Here is a 24,335-nt window from a genome sequence, read left to right on the forward strand (position 1 = left end):
AAAATGCAGGTAGTATAGCTTCCAAGAGGTAACAAAAGTGTTTTAATAAACCATTCTTTATTTTTCTTAAAAAGTCATACCATATTCTTTCTATAAAGTAGCCATCTTAGTCATATGTGCAAAAAAATGGGTCCCAGTAAGTAATCCTATCATAGGAAATGGTAGAAGTCTTATAGTATGAACAGGCTCTCCTGAAAAGCAGCACTCCACTAACTTCAAACAAATCCTTTGTTTACATTTATGAAAATTAAACGTAAATCCCCAGTTGCTTAAGTCACTGATGACAGAAGTTATGTTGGTTTTCCAGCTTACAACAGGTTGTCATATATTATCAAAAGCGAAAAGATATGAAAATCTGAAATTCTCCCTACAAACAGCAGCAGTGCAAGCAGAAAGGTTGCAACAGACCCGATAAACATAAACAAGTAGTAACCCTCTTTTCAAACCCCCCCCCTTACCGTTGAGGAAGGCGTTAGTAAAGGCAACCATTTATAGTTTTGTGCAATAGAACTTTTTGGCATAAGGACCTAGTCTTCAGCAAAAACGAATGGGAAGCTAAAAACAACTAAAAACTGCAGAAAGAAGCTGATGTGCAACACTGTATACTTTTATACTTCCAGAAATCAACCATATTTCAGCAGTATAATCCTTCTGAAGCGAACAAGATTATCCTAATATTGTTCCCAACTTCCTTGCTCTGTTTGTGAACCTGCAGCATCAGTACAGTATGAACTTTGTCCTTATCCTCCTGTATCAAATAATTTCAACCCTTTCTATCAAAGTACATTCCTCACTTGCACAGTGTTGAGCTTCAAAGCATGCAAAAGCTGTTTTTGTTTATAAGTATCACAGGAATGCCCAGTAAAACAGGAGAGTTATGGAAACTGGATTGACTTGGTTCAGAATGTTTTGTAGAGTGAAAAGCATATCCAAAGCTAAATTGCAAGCAGCTAATAGACATTGTAATCCTTCAAGAGTATCTCGGTTATTACACACACACACACACACACACACACACACACACACACACACACACACACACACACACACACACACACACACACACACACACACACACACACACACACACACACACACACACACACACACACACACACACACACACACACACCATAATTATGTACTTCAAAAAAGAACTATCTTCATACATGTCTGCATTGGTAGACCAAACTCGCCTAACTATTCAAGAAGTGGAGTCCAGGTGTATGATATCCACATTTTGATGACTAAAATGAGCGTACCTCTGCTAGATGCCTTTACATTTCATTGTTTCCATCTCAAGTCATGAACTTTGGAAGTGTAATGGAAATGCTTGTTTGAAATTTACAACAGTGATACAGTCAGTCATTTAAACACACAGAAGTACTTCTTTCTGACTGGGTATTGAGTTTCCAGCAGTACTCTATGAAAGGCACTATTGATGAATGAGACTTGTTCAGTGAGATTTCACTGAATGGATTTGTGGTGAAGTGTCTTGATACCACTAACTTTGTATAGTGTTGTATGCATCCTTCAGGTTAACTCCAAAACTTCTGTCATGGAAAGCCTCCCAGCAGCTACCAGTACTTTCTCTTGCATCAGTGCTTGAGAATGGTGAGCTTTCTTATGCTGAGATGGAATTATCCTTGTGTGTCTTAGCCAGATGTCCCCAATTTCCTGTGAATATCATCTTGGATTTTGCTTCAAAGCTCCTTAGACCTAGTGCAAGTTACAAAGCCACCAAAGTGAATTGTGTAAGTAATGCATTGGAGATTAGGTGGTGAATGTTTGCTAGTCTGAGGGATGTACAGCACAGCTGTGTTACTACATTAGTACCAAGGCCCCTACAAGAAATGTGAGATTTGGTAAGAAGTGGTCCACCTTCTGCAACAAGATAGTGAGCAGCAAGCATGAAGACTGTTGAGCACTTGGGGCTTTTCATGCTGCTTGTTGCTTCCCCACATCGTAACGCACTCAATTCTCGCTTTTTCAGTTTTCATTGCCATGCATCACTTTTAATCACTGAGAACAATTCTGGCTCTTTTTGTCCTATTTAATTCTTATTTTGTTGTGAAAAGTTGCTTTTTTGGTACATCTTGAATTATTAGGAAGTATTTCACATGATTCAGGTTACCGTACTTACATAGCTAATCAGTAAAAACTACAAGAAAAAACTAGCCAAGCTTGATTTTCAAGTGTGTGTATATATGCAAATGACCCCTTAAGGACATCAGGTATTTCAGCTATATGGCAGATGTTCTTCGTGTTTCACTGTTGCAGTCATCACATTTGGGTTATCCCTGCCAGGGTAGCCCTCGGCCGGCCCGAATACCAGAGGCTTAATATTTCTGCGTCGGTTGCTGTCGCTTCAGGACTGATGTCAGGTTAGTAGTATAAAGTAAGGTAGCCAACGCTATTACATCAGTCTTTCCTGCCATGGAGACCGAAGCAGAAGCGGTTCGCATGAGTGCCAGTCGGCCGCTACCTGAGTTTTGCCTTCAAATTGAAGCTGAAGTCTTCTAAAGCTAAGTACCCCATTGGGGATCCTTTTTTCTTGCACTAACCGATGTTAGAAAAAGTTAACAATTGCCTCACCTGTGGAAAGCAAATACCACACTGAGACTTTCATTCTTACTGCGTCACTTGCTTAGGTCCAGACCACAACGTCCCCTGCTGTTGCTTTTGTGGTTTGTTCAATGCCAGAACTATATGTTGTCGGGCCCTTATTTGTAGCTAGATATTTTTGCATACAGTCCTCGACTTCCAATATGGCTTCAGTAAGCCATCTGTCAGCAGATCTTCTGAAAAAAACGTAAAGATAAAGACAGAGACAGACCACACAGGTCCAAACCTACCGATGACATTTCCGTTAAGCTAGTTGTCAGTTCTCCGGTCCTCACTGAGGTGCTTTCGCAGCCCCTTATGCCTGCTTCTGTGGACTCGCAGGCCACTACCGAGACCCTTTCTGAGTCTGGTATGCCACAAAACTCTTCTTTGACTAAGGATCCTGCGATTGTTTCCCCCTTGGATAGGTCCGGAGCTGCTGAGCAGGGACCAGCTTCCGAGGAAGTACTTCGCACTGCAGATTCTCAACACAAACCAATGACTTCTTTCACGTCTACCATTCTTTCGAAAACTACCGAGTTTCTATGACCCAGAGTACAAACGACACCCAAGAAACCAACGACCCAATCTCAGGCGCCTGCTTCCTTGCCTCAGTCTCAAATGCTTAAAATGGCGGAAGACCTTATCATGCTGATTAGGGGAAGCCAAGCTACCCCTTCCAAAAGAAAAAGAGATCTGTCCCCAGTAGTTTTGTCTGAACAGGAGTCTGATGACTCTGATGCATCTGAATATGAAGACATGCAACCTCTCTCTTCTTATGAGGATTCTGATGCAGAGGACTCCATTCCTTCAGCCTCTCCCCCGAGGACTTTTCCTTTGGGGAACCCTCATACTTACGGGAGCATTTCCAATGGGAATGCCAGGACTACCATCAGTCTAAAAAGAGACTCAGGTAATTCTTAGATCTTCCACACCACAGACCCCTGGCCATTCCCCCAGTCCTGGATGTTGTGGAGGATGTTTTCCTGGAATGCAGTTTGACCCCTGACACCCTCCCTCCTGCACCCAGATAACCAGACAGGTACTACAGAGTCCCTGACTTACACAAATGTATTTTTAAAAATCCTACTGCTGACCCTAAGGTAACTTCTCAAGGGCCTAAAGGAATTAAAGCAACCCCTGCTTAAGAGTCTCACCCCCTCAGATAGGGATTCCTGAGCACTAGACAGATGGTGAAAAAGTATGCACCTCTGCTACTTTTGCTATCAGAGCACTAAATTGCCAGTTCCATATGCTAAAATTTCAGCAACATACTCTGGAACTCATAAAACAAAAAGTGTCTTCCTGCTTGTGCAGAATCTAAAGAGTTACAAGAGTTAATGCATTCTGCAAGTCAAGTAACTAAACACACCTTGCACTATGGTTTTGATGCCCTAGAAGCTTCTTGCAGGGCAGCAGTCACTGGTTCTGTCCTTAGAAGGCATACATGGCTTAAGGAACAGCCCTTGCCAGACCACGTTAAATTTAAATTGTTGGATGCACCCTTGCACAAAGACAACTTATTTGGCACTAAGGCAGAAGAAGTCTTAAAAAAGATGGAAGAAAAAGCTAAATCTATGCAGACAGTTAAAGATTTCTTGCAGGTCCAGCCACCCAGGTTCAGCAGGCATTGCCCCTCCAAGCACTGGTCCTTTTCTGCTCCCACCAGGTCAGTTCAGCCCAGACCCCGTGGAAGCAGACCCCCCAGACAGCAGCCACAGGGAATGCAGAGATCTAAACAGTGGACTTCCTCCATTTCAAAAACAGGGAGTTGTAAGCCACCCCCTCATTGTAAGAACTCACAATGACTCTCCTCCCCCACCCCCTCCCTCTGCCCACCTTCCCTTACCCCAAGGAGCAAAACTCTCCTTTCACACAAGTACCTGGGCCACCATTGCCAACGACCGCTGGGTCCTCAACATAGTGCCCCAGGGATACAAATTTTCTTTCCACATCCATCCAACTCCAAAAGGGTTTCCAGATCTACCTCCAAACCAGTGGGCAGAGAAGCAAAAGCAATTCCTTTCCCTGCTCTCTATGAGGGCAATAGAGCACGTTTCTGCAGAAAAGAAAGGCCAAGGTTTCTACTCCAGACCTTTTCTGGTACCCAGAAAAGAGGGCACCTGGCGCATCATCCTCGACCTCTCCATTCTAAACACTTTCCTGGTGACACCAAAATTCAAAATGCTCACCTTCCAGCAGCTGCTACCCATGATCTCCAAGGACACTTGGCTAGCCACCCCAGACCTAAAAGAGGCCTACCTCCACATTCCTATCAGGGAATCATGCAGGAAATATATGTGTTTCAGGGCAGGATCTCTGCACTTACAGTTTTCTGCCCTTCCTTTTGCCTTATCTACTGCTCCTAGAGTTTTCACAAAATGTCTGGCTCTGGATATTGCCTTTTGCAGGCTAAGAAATATTCAGATTTACCCATACTTAGACGACTGTCTTATTCAGGCAGACAGCCAGGAAAAGCTGCTCAAGCACCTGGCATTTGTAAAGATCCTACTAACCTCCCTAGGGTGCACAATCAATGAAAAGAAATCCAAAGAGATGCCCACTCAAAGGATTATCTTCCTGGGAGCAAGCCTGGACACAGCATCCCAGATGGCATACCTTACACCAGAGAAACAAATTTTCCTGACAGCCTACTTCTCTCAACTAGCCACCAGGCCCCAGCTATCTGCAAGGAAGATCCTGCAAGCTCTGTGTTTCATGGCATCTTGCATACTACTCATTCCATATGCCAGACTGCATATGAGGAAACTTCAGTGGTACCTAAAAAGCCTTTGGTGTCAACACTCTCAAGACCTCGAAGCTCTTCTACCTATAATTCCTTGCCTCAGAAAAGATTTTCTTTGGTGGGCAACAGCATGCTCCTGCAACAAGGGACTGCCTTTCTCGCCACCCAGACCCTCACCACAGACACATCAGACTATGCTTGGGGTGCACACCTGGATGGCAGGTGCATACAGGGCCAATGGAGCCCACAGAAAATCCCTCTGCACATCAGTCAAAAAGAGATGATGGCTGTGCAGCATGCTTGATAGCTTTCAAGCCCCTTCTCTCTCCAGGGGCCCTCCTGATCAAAACAGACAGCACCACTGTGATGTGGTATATCAACAATCAGGGAGGAGCTCACTCCTACCCCCTGTGCAGGCTGGCCATGACCCTTTGGAACGCAGCCTCTGCCATGCAACTACACCTGTTAGCACAATTCCTACCAGGCTCTGTCAGCTCTCTGGCAAACCAATTAAGCAAAAATCTTCTGGACCCACACAACTGGCAGCTCAACAGAAGAACCTTCACCCTACTAACTCAGAAATGGGGCACCCCGAAGGTTGACCTCTTTGCCTCCCACACCAATCATCAGCTCAGCAAATTCTGCACCAGGGAGCATCACTGCATGGCTTGGAAAGTGGATGCTTTGTCCTTCCCCTGGGTCATTCTATTGGTCAATGCCTTTCCTCCACCACCTCTCATCCCCGGGGTACTGCTCAAAATAAAGGAGGAAAAACCAAGGACTATTCTTATAGCTCCAGACTGGCCCCAGCAGCACTGGTACCCCTTGCTGCGCAGCCTGTCCCCACTGCCCCCCATGGCATCGTTCTCAGATTCCAAACCTCCTGACCCAGAGGGAAGGGGAATCCATGCATCCCCAATTGCAGACACTCAGTTTGGCAGCTTGGCTTATTCCCTAACCCCGAACTAATCTGCCAACCTCAGTAAACAGGTTCTAGATGTTATCTGTGAGGCCAGATGCCCTAGCACCAGAAAGTCTTATGCTGACAAATGGAAAAGGTTCTGCACCTGGATCCAGGCTAAGGGAGCCAATACGGCACAGCCCTCCCTCCCCCTCATCCTGGATTACTTAGCGGACCTACTACACAGTGGCCTCTCTTTCTGTTCTATAAAAATTCATGCCTCTGCTATTGCTGCTCATTTTCCCACTGAGCACCCCCTTTTTTCTCACACCCTTTGATCAAACAATTCCTAAGAGGGGCTAGCAACCTGAGACCACCCAGAGGGGCACCAATACCAGCTTGGGACCTTAACATTGTATTGGAAAAGCTCACCCTGCCCCCTTTCGAACTAGCTTCTTCTGTAGAGCTAAAATTTCTCTCGTGGAAGACAGCATTCCTTCTGGCCATCACTTCAGCCAGAAGAGTCTCTGAGCTGCCAGCGCTCATGGCTGTGGAACCCTTCATCATCTTCCATGCTGACAGGGTATCCCTCAGAACTAACACATCCTTCATGCCCAAGGTGGTGTCTAGTGTGGCTCTCAACCAATCCATTCATTTGCCCACCTTTTTTCCTAATCCCCAGAACAAGGGAGAAAGGATTCTGCACACTCTAGATGTGGACAGACAGCTCAGATTCTATCTAGACAGGACTAAATCCTTCAGAAAGTCTGATCAATTGCTGGTTAGCTTTGCTACAGGGGCATAAGGCAAAGCCATCTCCAAACAAACCATCCCCAAATGGATAGCACACTGCATCCATTTCTGCTACAAACAACATGGAAAGCCTCCCCCCAAGGGGGTCAGAACACACTCCACCAGAGCAGCCTCCACCTCTCCCCACCAGGGACATCCTGGAGGCTGCCACCTGAACATCTGTTCACACTTTTGCCAAACGTTACCACCTGCCTCTGTTTTCCAAATCCAGGGCAGGGTTTGCCTTTGCAGTTTTGCAGGGCATCCTAGCCAGCCCCTAGATTCCTTGACTGCCTCCACCCATTTCCTCAGCTTTGGGAATGAACCCAAATGTGATGACTGCAACAGTGAAACACGAATAACAGTACAGTTGTGTATACTTACATTAAATGTAGATGTTCGAGTGTATTCACTGTTGCAGTCCTGGTTTCCCTCCCTCAATCCCCCTTTCTTTTCTTTCCTTACAAGGGATGTATTGGTACTTATTTTCCACTGGTGGGGTTCTTCCACCAGAACCTGGCCCCTACTTGGGGGCTTCTGACAGGTTAGGGCAAGAAAAACTAATATAATTTCATCGGCTGCCTTACTTTATACTACTGATGATCTGACGTCAGTACTGAAGCGACAGCAACCAACGCAGAAATTCTAAGTCTCTGGTATTCAGGCCAGCCGAGGGCTACCCTGGCAGGGATAACCCAAGTGTGATGACTACAACAATGAATACACTCAAGCATCTACATTTATGGTAAGCGTATACAACTGTACTTTCTTCTTTTGTCTGTCACTTTGGCCAAGAGGGTGTCTGAACTTCAGGCTCTGATGGCTGTTCTCTCTTAGCTTTTCACAGATACAGGGTGTGCGTTCGTAGTAATCTTTCTTTTATGCTCAAGGTGGTCAATGACTTGTCTCTTAATCAGTCTATTCATTTGCCTTTCTTTTTTCGTTCTCCACAGTCTGCCAGTGAGAAGGTTCTTCACACTTTGGATTTGCATAGACAGCTCAGATATTATTTGGATAAAACTAAAGTTATTCCCAAATCTGAGCAGCCTTTTGTTTTCTTTTATCTTAGGTCTTTGGATTTAGCTGTCTCTAATCAAACCATCTCCTCTTGCATTTGTGAAGCAATTTCTTTTTTGTTATTACTTTCATGGTAAGTGTCTTTCCTTTTCAGTTAAAGCACACTCTACCAGAGCTGTTGCTTCCTCTGATGCTTTTTTCAAGGAGCTCAGTACCAGTTCCATCCTTGAGGCTGCTGCTTGATCTCCTGTCCATACCTTCACTAAGCATTATACGTTGGATGATATTTCCAGGGATAGAGCTGGCTTTGCCAGGGCTATCCTGCATGGATTTCTTGAGGGTTCTTCAGTGCCATCCTCTTCCCAGGTTTCCTGTTGAGCTTTTGTGCTATCCCTTACATAAGGAGTACTGCAACAGTGATATGGAAGGACATAGTATAGTTGCGTAAAATCGTACCATAACAGTAGATGTCCTTTTCTTCACGTTGCAGTATTTGCTCCCAGCATACTGCTCCCCTATGCCTGTTCTCCTTGCCCTCCTCACCAAGGAGTTCTCTATTTTTTCCTTCTTGATTCACATGTTCCCCCTGGTCCCTAGGAATATTGTGTTCCTCCTAGGGCTTTTCAGTTTTGTAGTGTGTGCATCCGTATGTCACCTTTATGCTCTTCACCTTGCTCAGAGAGTATACGTGTGACGTACAGTACCTGTAGGTACTAAAGGCTTTGTTATACTGGCCGGAAGTTAGGCTATTCTTAACAGTTGATCCCTTATGTAAGGAATACTGCAACACTGAAGAGAAGGACATCTACTGTTATGGTAAGATTTTACACAACTGTACTGTGTCAGGGCAGAAGGTAAGCAACCTACAAATAAAAGTCGAACTAGACCAGACAGTTTAGAGTTACTACTCAAGATTTTTTTTCATGCCCCCCCCCCCCCCAAAAAAAAAGAAAAGACCCCAGGTGCATTCCGAATCTCAGTGGCACAACTCACTTTGTAATAAAAGAAAATGTTGAAATGTTTTCTGTGCCAACAGTAGTTCCCTGACTATCAACAGGAGACCAGATGTGTTCTTTAAACTTCCAGAACATTCAGTTACACAATAGACTTGCCAAGGAATCCAGGAGTACTTGCACTTCTGTGTAAAAGCCAATCACTATCAATTCAGAAACCTATTTTTGATCACACTACAGACCCCCAGAGTGTTCCCTAGGTGTATGTCCATAGTAGCAACACTAGTGTCTGCTGGGGGGCCAACATTTACCAGCACCTAAATGGTTTTGGAGGGGCTTAAAGTTTATTAAAAGCTCTTTTTTTTTCTTAAATCCTTACAAGCAAATGCTCTTATGTGTTAATGAGGAGATATTGGTCTGCAACAGGTTGGTGTGGAGTGGTTTGCCTCCTATGTTTTAAATAACAAAGAATCATTATTCTGACTTCTCTGTGTCATGAAGAAGAGGTGAGACAAGGCTTGACACCGATTTTTTGCATGTTTGGTACTGAAATTTGTCAAAGTGCAAATCCTCCAGTAAAAAACAAAAAAAAAAGTTAAGGACTGTCTAATTTTACTTTTTGAATTATTTTGTTTATTACTTTCACTTTGAGATTCATTAGACAGGATTGTTGTGACTTGTGCAAACTTTGCAATTATTCAGGGTTTTGGTGGCTTTTTAGCATCACAAACACGAATGAAGAGAATGAGAGAGAGAGAAGGTTGGATGATGTGGGGATAGTGAATCAGGAAGTGAAGCAGATTAGCAAGGAGGAAGTAAGGACAGCTATGAAGAGGATGAAGAATGGAAAGGCTGTTGGCCCAGATGACATACCAGTGGAAGTATGGAGGTGCTTAGGAGAAATGGCAGTGGAATTTTTAACCAGATTGTTTAATGAAATTTTGGAAAGTCAGAGGATGCCTGAGGAGTGGAGAAAAAGTGTTTTGGTACCTATCTTTAAGAATAAGGGTGATGTGCAGAGCTGCAGTAACTACAGAGGGATAAAATTAATCAGTCACAGCTTGAAGTTATGGGAAAGAGTAGTGGAAGCTAGGTTAAGAAGGGAGGTGATGATTGGTGATCAGCAGTATGGTTTCATGCCAGGAAAGAGCACTACAGATGCAATATTTGCTCTGAGAGTGTTGTTGGAGAAATACAGAGAAGGTCAGAAGGAGTTGCATTGTGTCTTTGTGGACGTAGAGAAAGCATATGACAGGGTGCCTAGAGAGGAGTTATGGTATTATATGAGTAAGTCGGGAGTGACAGAGAAGTATGTAAGAGTGGTACAGGATATGTACAAGGGTAGTGGAACATTGGTGAGGACTGTGGTGGGAGTGACAGATTCGTTTAAGGTGGAGGTGGGATTACATCAAGGATCAGCTCTGAGCCCTTTCTTATTTGCAGTGGTGATGGACAGGTTGACAGATGAGCTTAGACAGGAGGCCCCGTGGACTATGATGTTTGCAGATGACATTGTGATATGTAGTTAGAGTAGGGACCAGGTTGAGGAGACCCTGGAGAGGTGGAGATATGCTTTAGAGAGGAGAGGAATGAAGGTCAGCAGGGCTAAAACAGAATATATGTGTGTAAATGAGAGGGAGGGTAGAGGAATGGTGAGGATGCAGGGAGTAGAGTTGGTAAAGGTGGATGAGTTTAAGTACTTGAGATCAACAGTTCAGAGTAATGGTGAGTGTGGAAGAGAGGTGAAGAAGAGAGTACAGGCAGGGTGGAATGGGTGGACAAGAGTGTCAGGAGTGATTTGTGACAGACTGGTACCAGTAAGAGTGAAAGGGAAGGTCTACAAGAGGGTAGTGAGACCAGCTATGTTATATGGGTTGGAGACGGTAGCATTGATGAAAAGGCAGGAGTCAGAGCTGGATGTGGCAGAGTTAAAGATGTTAAGATTTGCACTGGGTGTGACTAGGATGGACAGGATTAGGAATCAGTATATTAGAGGGTCAGCTCAGGTTGGACAGGTTGGAGACAAAGCAAGAGAGGCGAGATTGGGTTGGTTTGGACATGTGCTGAGGAGGGATGCTGGGTATATTGGGAAAAGGATGCTAAGGATGGAGCTGCCAGGTAAGAGGAAAAGAGGAAGGCCTAAGATAAGGTTTATGGATGTGGTGAGAGAGGACATGCAGGCGGTTGGTGTGAAAGAGCATGATACAGAGGACAGGAAGAAATGGAAACAGATGATCCGCTGTGGCGACCCCTTACGGGAACAGCCGAAAGAACATGATGAAACACTTCTGATACAGTTATTACTCTGATACAGTTATTACTTGTCCTATAAATACTGCCTTTTTTGTTTGTTTGTGCAGACCACAGAATAAAAAGTTGTAAGCATCACAGTTGCTCTTAGACTCCAGCTTTCAACAGTTATCCATTGTAGGGAGCTCTCATGCTCACTTCATCCAGCATTATTTTTCACATGTAGAAAAACTGAAAAGGAGGATTAAGTACATCTGTAAGTTGCACTGAATGTTTAAATGATTGATTCATCTCTACTGCTATCTTTGTGATCTGATGGATCTCTCTCTTACATTGTTATATAGCTCTCTCTCTCTCTCTATATATATATATATATATATATATATATAGGTTCATAGGTTCATAGGTTCGTACTAGGCTATCTGCCCTAAGGCATTTATAAGCCTAGCCAGAGTGTATGTGGCTTACACCACCCCTTAGGATGAGAATACTACGCCCTTTTAGGGTTTAGTTTACTATGCCTCTGTCTAGTAGTGACACAGAGATGACCCCCGGGGTAAACCTACGATCTCCCATCCATTCGTCGAGATTTCTCTTGAATAGAGTCAGTGAGGGGCTCTGCCTAACATGGACTGGGATTCTGTTCCAGAGTGTAGGGAGCCTCTGGGTTATGAATCTGTCCCTCCAGCACGTCCTATTTATTTCTGTGTTGAGGTTTAAGTCACTTGTTCTCGTGGCTCTGATGGATTTGGATTTTCTGTTGTGGAGCATGTCCATTAATTCAGGATTGGACATGGCCTTGTACGTCAGGCACAGATCACCTCTGAGTAGGCGGTATGCGACTGAATAGAGCTGGAGTTTTTTCAGTCGGGCATATGGCATATGTTTAAGACCCTTTATCCTCTTGGTGAGGAACTTTTGGGGTCTTTCCAACTGCTGCAGGTGTCGGGTGAGATACATCCCAAATGGGGCATTGTACTCAATCATTGGCCTGATAAGAGTGCCACATTCAGAGTTGGGGAATAATTTGCCCTGCACCTACAAAAGCAGTTTTGCACAGTGGTTTGTGAATTGAACTAAAATAATCTGTTCTGGCATTTAATGAATCCTTGAAAATTTAACTATATCAAAACAAAATTTTGTTTCCTTATGTGCAGAAATGTCTGTTCGAATGTCAAACCTTGAGAATGACAGGGATGAAAGGGATGATGACAGCCATGAAGACAGAGGCATCAGTAAGTATAACAAACTTCCCTGTATGCCATTTTCCTGTTCTTGAAAGTGATGAATCACACTCTGATATGTAAGGGTTACCTGCACAAATTTGCCAGTAACTTTTGGTACTACTAAGGCACCAGTCAGTGAGTACTTTAGTTGAGATGGGGGCAGGGATGACGTGGGAACAAATGGAACTCATGTTTTGGTGCCCTCTTCTAAAAGACTTGTAAAAAGACTGCAAAATGCTTTGATATTTAGAGTACCTATATTCTGTGATTCAACTCGCCGTGTGGTTTGAACCATGTTTTAACATGTTATCCATATGGTTGCATACAGATGGTGTATTTAGTCATGTTTATAATTGGATACAGCAACTTTAATATCTTCAGATTATGTCTATCTGGTCCTCTGTTCTTAGATCTGATACAGTGAAATGGACAAGTCGAAGTCGAATTTTGATTGCATATATCACGCACTTGCTTTCCTGTTGTGCCATGGTCTAAACACACTGGACAAGTTACCGAATTTAGTGAAGCTTTGCCATAGCTGTAGAAACATTTTTTTTTCCATGTTGGTTCAGTTGTCTTAAGATTGTACAAAGCTGTAAAAACATTTTTCTTTTTACTGTTAGTTCACAGTTGCAGTAAAATTGTACATTTCTCTAACTTACTGACGGTCTTCTTTTTTTTTTTCCTGAGTCACTTTGTAGGATTGTCTGTGTTGTGCACATTCCATCTTCATATTTATTCTTTTGGATTTTGTGCTGTATAATGTTACCTTCTTGCACTTGTCTCATTTCTAGTGTGCTTGAAAATGCCTGTCATTTCCTTACCCTTCTTTCTTAGCTATATGTTGGAGGCACTTTTCCTGTCTCCATGTATGAATTTCAGGGCAGGATCGGTACTATTTTAGTAGCTTTGTCTGGACTGTCTCCCATCTTTTATCCTGTTAGAGAAAGGTTTAATGGAATGAATGCGTTTGACTGAGTAGAAGAGATAGTGATTTTTTTTTGTGAAAATGTTGCTCCCATTTGCTACTACTAATTTTTCTAAATAGGTGTTTCTCCAGTATTCCAGTATTGTTATTGACGCAGCTTCCAGTGAGTACATTTTCTTAGTGCATTGTTTTCATTTTGCACATACCCTTCGTATGTGCATTTGTTTTGGCAGGTCACGAATGGAGCCATTTTGTGTTTACAAGCTCCTAGTTTGTGGGGTAGTTGGACAGTGTTATAATATGGGACTTTGCCATGCAGCAGTTTTTTTCTAAAGCAGTAAGTCTTCCAGAAAAGTTTTAACTTTCTGTTTTTACTTTTTTTGCCACACAGTCAGCAACACCCGGTTTATAGCAGCTGTGATTGAACGACATGCACACAGTCCAGAGCGCAGACGCCGGTACTGGGGGAGATCAGGGACAGAAAGTGATCATGGTAAGAAATTGACCTTTTATGTATACATCGAGGCACTGCTTTCAAGAGTGCTTGGCACTGCTTGCAAAGTGGATAGGTCATTGTTTAATTCTCCACCTTTTTCCTATCAACAGTTGTAGCAGAGTGTATTCAATGACACTTTCCAGACCCGAAAAGAGAGAGCTACTGCTTGTTGTATTTATAATTTTCTGGTATGCTAACAGTTTGAAAGGTAGTATTATCTGTGTTTATGGTATACACCGGTTTATATTTTTCCCCTTAGATGTGAACAGCTTTTGTTTAGAGACTGCAAATGTAAGATTTTGATTAGTTATGTCAGAATTTAGATTGAGAGTTCAGGAGATTTTAAGAAATGTCATATGTACCATATTCAAGGATACCCAAAATAACTGTGATAATGTAATAAAAAGGCAAATGAGCACACATTCTCATTCCATCAAAAAAAAAAAAAAAAAACTGCTGGTGAAACCTAATTGGTGTCTGGTCTAAAAATACTGAATGAAGTCTTAATTGCATGGGGAGAGGATCAGTTATGCATGGGTTGAAAAGAATTAGCAGGGTATCTGTGGCTTTTTGCTTTCAGTTCAGTCTGTGAAGAACTGGAACAAGTCAATAAATAGAAGCTTCAGGAATGACTGCACTTAAAGTAATTGGTATTCAGAAATATATGCCGCATGTAGGGATATTGTTGTACATCCTGCATATAAAAATGGACTGCCATCTAATTTGAATAGGTTTGTGAGCAAAAATAGTAATACTGAAGTGATGAGTGATTTTAAATATTTTTACTCTTGGAGATAAGTTTTCTGAAGCAGAACAGGAACACTGCATGCATAGATAATAACCTTACTTAAAACAAGTACTTCATGTTTTCAACCCTATCAAGCCCTTTCTGACACATGGAATTTAGAGCTGAGTTCAAGATAACTGCACAGTTCTAGCATGGTTTTTAATTAATGAAATTTGTAATAAATGTAATTGTTGCAGGGCACTTCATAGGATGAGTGGAATTAGCCAGAGGCAAATGCCAGTTTTTCAGACATAAGCCAGTTGGACGTTCTTGGTGGTGGTGGGGCGGGGACAAAGTTACCTCCTTTGCTTTGGTCATCAGCAGGATGACAAAGTAAAGGAGAGAGTAAATTGTGCTTTCACCAGTTCATTTTGTTGCAAAAGTGAATGGTTGCCTTTTTTGTGTTCTTCGTTTGCTTCCCTTTGCAGCTGTGAAGCAGGAAAACAACAGATTTTGCCTTTCCTCAAGATAACTGACTATTGAAATTCTTAGTTGTTTCATTGCTGTTTTGCATTTGTTAAACTTTGATTTTAGTGCTTTGATATTTCCAGAAAAAGAGAATAAATATTTGTTTTGGGAACGATGTCTCATGATGGCTACTATTTTCATTCTTTCTTTTGTTTACGTGAAGGCAGTAACGTTGTGTAGATGGTGTACGACTTTTAACTAGAGGGCTCATTAAAGGTAGCCCACAACATCTAGGCCCTTTGTTGAGCACTACAATCTTCAGGTCTTACCAGAGTGGTTTTCTGCATCAACCTCTACATTAGAATCCTATCTGAAATGTAGATCTTCCTTACATACCTTTCTAGACGGAGAGAGAGAGAAATATGGGGGGGGGGGCCTCAGGAGTTATGCACATATGATAACACTGATACCAAACACAGACAAAGTCCCGCAGCTTTAGAATCCTACGAGGTTCTTTTACCAAGGCCTACATTCATTTTAAGAAGGACAAGGAAAGTGTGGTTTAGTTCCTCTCCAACAAAGGAAGTTATCCCTCTTCCTGTTTCTATTCCTGTTGAAGCCCCAGTTGTTTTAGAGGAGTGGGTATCAGTGAAAATCTTGATTCAGACAAGGCGCCAAAAGTTACTGAAGTAATGGCAGTGTTGGGGCACGAACATCAAGCTGTACAGTGGAGAAAAGCACACACCAGCTGACTGCCAGTTGTCACTCATCCATAGCAGGTATTCCTCAGGGTTTGTGCAAGCTACATAAAAAGCTACCCCCTGTCAAGTATGATAGCCTGGTGGTTTTGACATTTTTCACTTAGATATTGCCGGTGCTTCTAGTGGCTGTAGTCTCTGCCTTTTGGATCTTCGACTTGTGGTCTTTCAAAAGACTTGAGTGTCCCTTCAAACCAACATCTCTTTCACCCCAAAAGAGATGTCAAAAGTGTCATTCAGCCAATCCACTTGTCCATTTCCTTTGCAGTAGTATAAACCCAGGGAGGGGGGTCACACCCTGTTTGTGTGCTGCTCAGGTTTTACATTAAATGAATTGTATAAGCTTAGGAAGACAAAATCCATGTTCATTTCCTTTGCTGTAGGGAGGGGAAAGGTGACAGTTGCCAAACAAACCCTTCCGAGTAGATTGCAGATTATGTCATCTTTTGCAGATTATGTCATCTTTTGCAGCTCCTACTGTTCTGCCCATTAGAAAACACTGCTATGAAAAGCTATGGCACCAGTGGTATGGTTGCTTTGTGTATGTTTCACAGTTGTTTCTGTTGCTGAGATCTGTGCCTTTGCCACATGGCTATACAGTCACGTCTTCACCAAATATTAGTGCTTGGACTATAACTCCAGGAGTTTGCCCTACTTTGAACTCTGGTGCTTCAGGATTCATCTTTCTGAACTTCACTCTTTAGCTGTGCTGTTGCTCCTGCTTGTGTGGGGCTTTTTATTGCTTTGGATTCTGCCCAGTCATAACCTCCCCAAGAAGTATCTACAGTGTTAATTGTAGCAGGTACATTCTTACTTTATCAGTTGTTGTAAAAAGGGGTCATACTCATTAGGTCATTTCCTCCTCAAATCTCTCTTTGTTTAGATGACTCTTCCATCCAGTGGCTAATGTAGGTGTTCCCTGAAAGTCATACAGGTGTATATTTTATATCCTTTTGACAGTGTAGATGTCTGTTTTTTCTCTTGATTTGCAGAAAGATTGCTCTCTCAACGGTTTGGAAGAAGTAGCACATGAAGGGAAGTAAGCACTCTCTCTTACTGTGAAAGAATGACATTCACTAATGAAAGGTGGATGCAGTCTGAGAGTGACAGGATGTCTTTCTATTCCCATGTTGCAGTATTCAACATATGGGGTTTACTCCTCTTGCTTTGCGAATGTCCGGACAGTATGCAAAAGTTGTCAGTCACTGTATGGTGTGTGGGACGTCTGATGTGGCTCAATGAATGTGGGCCAGAAAAGTGACATCTGCATGTACCAGCCCTCAGAACTTCTGAGCCACCAATTGAACTCCAGATGTTCCTGCCTTCACGGCTATCGGATCCCTGAAATCAGATAAGTGCCCCGTTGGGGAACCTTCAGTTCTTTTCTTTCATTTAATGCTTGTTCATGTCATCCAGAAAGGGTAAGTGTAAGTGCGACCATCAGATACCTCACAAGGACGCCCACAATCAGTGTCTCTTTTGTTTGGGGCAGTCGCACGATTACAAGGCCTGCTCCATTTGTTAGGAGTTTGTGCCCAAAACTTTGTGCAGCCATCTGAGAATCAAAGGTTAAAACAAATATCTTTAAGGATGGAGGGTTCCTTGACGTACATACTGAACCTCCAAAAAAGGAGGCCAAGACTATATGGTCTATGACTACAGCTGCGCCTCTTGCATCCGACCCTCAGCCTGTGGCCATCAGCCTGGTAGAGGAATCAGGCTCCATTGCCTCAGATATAGTGGGTACCTCCACGGAAGCTGCACAATCTTGCATGGAGGGCATGTCCTTAGAGGCTCTTCCGACATCATTTGCCAATGCCTGGGGGGAACCAGTGCTTTTAGTAGGTCCATCTGATCCCTCCGGTTCCTTACAGTCTCCAGATTCCAGGCCTTCCTCCCTTCAGACACCCGCCGGCCTCTTAAAAAGACGGATAAAAGGAAGCATCTCTCTTCTCCTACTGAAAACTTGCCTGACTGGCAGGCTTTCAGCCAAAGTCTGTTTAATGCCTTCATGGCCTTTTGTCCTTCCTTTTCAGGGGCTGCTAACATTCCTCCTCCAATTCTGAGCCCAAGGCCTCAGACTACAGACCCAATCACGAGGGAAGAGGAAGGATCTCTCTGATTCTTCATCTGAAGAATCACTTTCATACACTTCCCAGCTTTCTTTTCCCTTGGTGTATGGTACCCCAGATGAAGAATCTGTTGACCCTGAATTCCCAGCTGAGGATCTGACCTTTGAGGAAATCATTTCCAAGATGCAAGAGCATTTTAAGTGGGAATCCTCTGAAATGACTGAGGTTCAAAAAAGGTATTACGACCTCATTCAGATGGATTCCCCAAGCCCGTCTGCTGTTCCCCCTATTCTACCTTCATTCCTGGATACCTTCTCCTCAGCATCCTTAAATCCTGATACACAACCACCTGCTCCATGCAGACCTGATAGACTTTATAAAGTCCCTGAGACTGCCAAGTATCTCCTTAAGTGTCCACCAGCAGACCCTGCCACCATCTCCATTTCCACAGATCAGGTATCTAAACTTTTACCCACCACCACTATCCTGCCTGCTGACAAAGACAGCAAAATCATGGACCATCTGGGTAAGAAAATTTACACCTCTGCTACTCTGTCCTTCAGGGCTACTAATTACCAGACTCGCATGGCTAAATATGCCTTATCACTCTTGGAGAAAGCCTCCAAGGAACTGGCTGATATACCAGATTGTGCTGCCAAAGCTTCATTGTCTTCCCTTCTGGCTCTCCCCTCCCAGGTTACCAGGCACTCAATAAAGTGCAGTTATGATGCTGCTGAAGCCTCAGCAAAGTCAGCAGCATCAGTAGCTGCCTTAAGAAGCTATTCTTGGTTATGCCTCCAGCCCCTTCCAGATGATTTTAGGGCAAAGCTGATTGATGCCCCCTAGACAACACAGCTTTGCTTGGTGCAAAAGTGGCTGATTTGTTTAAGTCACTTCAGCAAAAGGGGAAAGAAATGCAATATTTGAAACACCTGTTAGTCTCCCTATTCCAAAGTTTCAAAGGAACTACCCAGCTAAAACACAGTTCGTTAGAATATATTCTCACCCTGCTGCTCTCTCAAGGTCTAGAAAACCTACCAGAAAGCAACCACTTACAGCTAGAGTTAAAGCATCCTCTAGCCAGAGGCTGCCATTTCAAGATGGGGCAGGCAGCATCTGACTACCTGCCAACCTTACAAACCCCTCCTCTCTCCCTCTGTTGGTGCACCTCTCTCACTGCCTCCCTGTATGGACATCCGTCACTTCAGACAAGTGGGTCCTTTCAATCCTTCACAATGGGTATTTCATGACCTGGCTTATGCCCCCAAAGCAAAAAGACATCCCACAACATTCAAAACAACAGCTACAACTCCTGTAGCCAGTGCTACAAACACTGCTGGCCTAAGGCACCATCGAACCAGTGCCTCTCGCTGCAAAAGGAAGAGGTTTCTACTCCAGGATTTTCCTCCCTCCTTCACAGTGAGCTTTGGCACTCACCCATATGTTGAATACTGCAACATGTGAATAGAAGGACATAGAAAAGTTGAGTAAAGTCTTACCATAACCATAGATGTTCTTCTCTTCCATGTTGCAGTATTCCTTCCCACCCTGTTAGGCTGCATTTCCCTTTCTGGGTGGCACAGGGCTGGCATTGCCCTTACTAGGACTGTTTCCGACTGGGGCTTACAGTTCTGAGGGCTGGTGCATGCAGACATTTTTATGGCCCATGTTCCTTGAGCCACGTCAGATGTCCCACGCACCATACAGTGACTGAAAACATTTGTATACTGGCCGAACATTCGCAAAGCAAGAGGAATAAACCCCATATGTTGAATACTGCAACATGGAAGAGAAGGACTTCTATGGTTATGGTAAGATTTTACACAACTTTTCTTTCTGAGGCAAAAGTACTGAACTATGTGTGAAAAGAAAGGTCATCCCAATTGTAGGCCCACTGAGGTGGGTAGTTTTCTTGATCAGCTGGTGCTGTAACAACATATATTGTTACTATTAGTAATTTAATTTATATTATAAAAAGAAACTAAATGATTTTAGTGAGGGAAAAAGTAGATGCAGGAATTAGATGTATATTATGAATAGAGTATATGAGAATAACCAGGAATGGCAAGGATAGCGAGGACAAGATACTGGCCTTGCAGGCAAAGAAGTCCTGCAGCGAGTTTTTCAGCTACATAGATTATCAGGGACGGGTTGAACAGAGATACATATGTTAGGAGTTTATTAAAGAGAGGTGAGAAAAGATGGGTGAGTAAACACAGAAAGGACCAAATTATTCACCTCATCATGTGGTAAAGTGAGGTTGTTTCTGGAGAGAATATTATGAAAGCGTTAGCAGTGCAGTTTCTTGACTGTCTTAAATAATTGTCTGGGATTCTTGGTTATCCTTTCAAGCTTTTGCCTTCGCTGATTGTACATGCTGACTTATTTTCAGAATCCTCTTTTGGTTCAGGGCCTCCCTCTTTCTGGACACTGTGGCTTCAGGTTGAGCTACATGAATGCAGAGTGCACAGTAGGTCTATGGGATGATCAGGGCAGTTGCAGAGCACTTGTTACGTTCTCATTGCTTAGCATTTTATCCTTTGTTCCACCCACTGAATTAGGTGTATAGTGAACTGAGCACATTGGATATTCATTTCTACACAAATGTAAGAAATGTATTTATTTATTTTATATTTGTTTACAGGGATAGTCCGACTGGGCATAACCCATTTTCAGGGGAGACCCGGGTGAAAAGCTCCACATACAACAATGGCACTATAAGCAAGACATAGAACAGTTTACATATACATATGATAAGTCAGTGCAGTGTTATATGACAAAGACAGGGATGCATCTGATATGTACAAATTAACTATGTGGTAGAATACATGTATTTCATTATGGCTTTTGATAAAGTAAATGATATGCTTAACTGGCTTTCTTAGTTTGAGATACAAAAAGGATAACAATTTGATTTGAAAGGGTGGAAAGCAGGAAAAGGGAGAAGGAAAAGAAAAGGAGAAAAGTATAAAGGCACAAATATATAGACTGTGCCTCTGTCAATAATGGTGGGAAGACGGGAATGGTTGTCAGCTCTTTCAGTGCTATTTAAATTCAGTTAGGTAATAAAAGGGGGGGTTTAGTATTTTAGTGGGTGAAAAGCTACTTGGCATAGAGGTAAAATAGTAGGACAGGGGAAGAGGCTGGTTTTCTCGGGGGATATGTATTGATAAAGTAGTGTGCTAACCTGGATTGTTGCACGGGCATAACCATGCACATGATAAATTGGTTTTAAGTATTTTTTTGAATTGAGTACTATTAGAAATAGATGTAATATTTTGTGGGGGAGAGTTCAAGTTTGGCAATGTGGTTAGAGAATAGTGAGTCATCTCCAGAATTCCTAGTTTTGATTACCTTTAGAAGATATTTGATAATAGAGTATAATATTCAGTTGTTGTATGGTACAATTATATTTTGTAAAACAGATTTTTTTTTTCTGGATGGATAAAGAGTTTTTGGGCTGTTGCAGCTGATTATAAGCTAGTAGGTGGGGAAGTTCCAACCAGGATAGTTGCTGTAGGGCTAGGCAGTGGTGTGTTCTATATGAAGCCTCTGTAGCAAATTTTGCTATTTTATTGTAACAGGCTTCATGTATCCATGTCTTCCATGTCTTTGTACCTTTAACATAGAGTTCCTGAAAAAAATCCCTCATCAAAATCCCTTAATAAATACTGTCTTCCTGGGACTTCCAAGATGGCTGCTCTCCCAGTGTGAAAACAGAAACTCAGAAGAGAGAGCCAGTGAACTCATTTTTTTGGGTATACTTTAGTAACTGCTAGTAAGTGCACTGCCTGCTTACCTACAAAAATAGAAATTCAGAGAATCTGAAAGAAAATCAACCACAAAAGGTGACGGAAAAAGCACCGACTGGGAAGAATTCTGCAGTTCACCAAAAAGCAGTGCAAGCTCCAGCTTTGGTGTAGGACATGGTTTCCAGTAATCTAGAAGAAATATTAAGTCAAATGTAATCATAGCCGATTGAAATGAATGAAACACTGATGGAGTATATCAACTCAAATAAAAGACTGGATAAAATTGAAGAAGCTTTAAACAGATATTCAGATGGGGTGGTAAAACTGCATAAATTGGGGATTGAAATGAAGAAAAGGCTGGCAGAATATGACACTGCTCAAGAAGAGATGTTTCAGAAAATAATAGAATTAGAGGACAGAGCATGCAGGGAACATCTGAGATTTTCTGCTGTACCACAGAAGCTGGAAGAAACGGACTGTTTTAATATTATGAAAGCACAAATAAGTAACTGGACTGGTATTCCACAGCAAATGTTGTTAATTGAAAGGCACATTGTGTGTATGCTCTAAATCTGGCAATGAGAAAGCATCTGGGGCTTACAATTCTGAGGGCTGGTGCATGCAGACATTTTTATGGCCCACGTTCCTTGAGCCACGTCAGATGTCCCACGCATCATACAGTGACTGAAATAACTGAATTTAAATAGCACTGAAAACTGAAAACCATTCCGTCTTCCCCACCATTATCCTTTATACTTTTAATAATAAATATGTAATCCTACCAGCAGAAGGAGTTGATTCTGACAAAACTGTGGCAGAAGGACAAAGTACTAAAACTGGGAGACAGTAAAGTGTTTATGGAAAATGATTACTCACTGTACACCAGGCAGAAGAGGAGTACATTTATTGCACTAATCAGGGGAATGTCAAGAAACTGGTATGAGATTCAAACTGCTGTATCCAGCTATCTCCAGAATATTCTTTCCTGGAGGGACAAAATCAATTTTTGATGATGAACATGCTAAGGAGGAAACACTAAAGTTTATCCAACAAAAAGTGAGCTGGGAAACAGAAGTAGATTCTGCATCTTGTTTTTCTAGTAATAAAGACCATAGAGAGACTGTGCCAGTGAAACCCAGTGTTTCAAGAGAAAATGCTTGAGAAACAGAAAAAAAGCAGAAGAGTTGACTAGAAGAACAGAAGAGTTGACTAGAAGAACAGAAAGTACATTGGAAAGGAAGCAGAGACTAGATTTGGGAGATGGCGATAAACAAGAATAAAACCAGTAACTCAGAAATTGACAAATAAATGTGGGATTATAAAGCATTAATTATATTTGTGAAACATAACGGAGAAAGAAAACCTGGAAATATCAAACTTTTTTGACTTTGTTAAAGTTTTAGGGACTCTAAATTATATGCCCTGGTTCATGTCATTAATGTTTGAAGGAACACGTAGGAGAGGAAGAGGAAGGAAAGCGGTAACTGTAAGTTAAATAAACTTTTGTTCTTAACTGTAATATCTATGTAGTGCACAATATCTGCATGCTATAAAGTAAAGTTTTCTGAGTTATTTTCAAGTGTAATGGGAATACTAAAGTAAACAGGTGCCCCTGTTTTTTCCTTCTTTTCTGTTTCTCCTTTTTCAGTTTTAAGAAATGTAGGCACTACAATGTAAAAAAAAAAAAAAAGTCTGTTCAAAAAGAGTATGTTGCAAGGAAAAAATATCTCCTTTTTCTCATTCTTGCATAGTAGAATGACTGTATTAATGCTCTTGGCTTTATCTAGTAATAAGTTTTAAGAGAAAACAAATAATTAAAGAACTTTGAATATAATAAATCTTTCTTGTAGCAAATGAATGAATAAATGCTTGTAGAAGCAACCATGTATCTGGTTCTCATATCTCCATGGAGACAATCTGCTAAAGAGCAATAAGAACAGAATACATTTTTCTTTTAAGTACTTTGTTTCACTGGCTAGGAGATGTTTTCTGAAAGCATTCAAATGTTTTCTCATTCTGGTAAAGCAATAAAGATCAGACAAAACCAGACAGCACTAAGTAGAAACACAGGCTGTACCATGCATTGTAATCACGGATAATCTTCCTTTTAGGTTATCCCAAATATGTAAGTGTGGCTGTCAGTTTGGGACAGTTGTTCCTATTAGGAAGGTAAAACGTCTATATTTAAAGATGCACAATAGTTTTGTGTGTTAATATTATGGTAAATTGTTTTTGAGGTGTTTTTTTTTCGCTTAAGGGCTTTCAGTAAAACAGAAAGTTTTGTAAGCTGTGACATAGATTCAAATGGATGTGACAAGAAACAACTGTATAAGAGGTTAGCCTGCCAAACATTAGTGTGTGCATACAACACAAAAGCTGGAAATAGATACTTAACAAAAAACTGCTACAATTAAAAGGTAGGAATAATTACTTTTTAACATAATGAGCCTTTCAGTATTATCTTTAAATGTTAATGGCCTCACAAATATATGCAAAAAAGAAAGAGTAGTGAACTATATTAAAATGTAGTGTGTAAATAGCTGTGCTACAGGAGACAGATTTGGAAAGAATTGAACAAGTGAATTTGATAAAGAAAGGTTTTCAGGACAGATTCACCTGAGTGCCTGGGACAGAGGAAATGAGGA

At 42.0% G+C, this 24,335-nt stretch overlaps 1 protein-coding gene across 1 annotated transcript in view; it reads left to right on the forward strand.

Moving 5' to 3' along the window:
- The window catches only part of CACHD1 (cache domain containing 1), a 1,377,863-nt gene that overhangs the window by 1,282,095 nt on the left and 71,433 nt on the right, over nucleotides 1-24,335 (forward strand). The window contains exons 25-26 of the mRNA XM_044085560.1: nucleotides 12,421-12,498; nucleotides 13,809-13,910. Coding sequence (XP_043941495.1) covers nucleotides 12,421-12,498; nucleotides 13,809-13,910 — 180 coding nt within the window. The remainder of the gene's footprint in view (nucleotides 1-12,420; nucleotides 12,499-13,808; nucleotides 13,911-24,335) is intronic.

This window comes from Protopterus annectens, chromosome 10.part0, assembly GCF_019279795.1.
Source record: "Protopterus annectens isolate FY-2018-M chromosome 10.part0, PAN1.0, whole genome shotgun sequence".
Classification (NCBI taxonomy): domain Eukaryota; kingdom Metazoa; phylum Chordata; order Ceratodontiformes; family Protopteridae; genus Protopterus; species Protopterus annectens.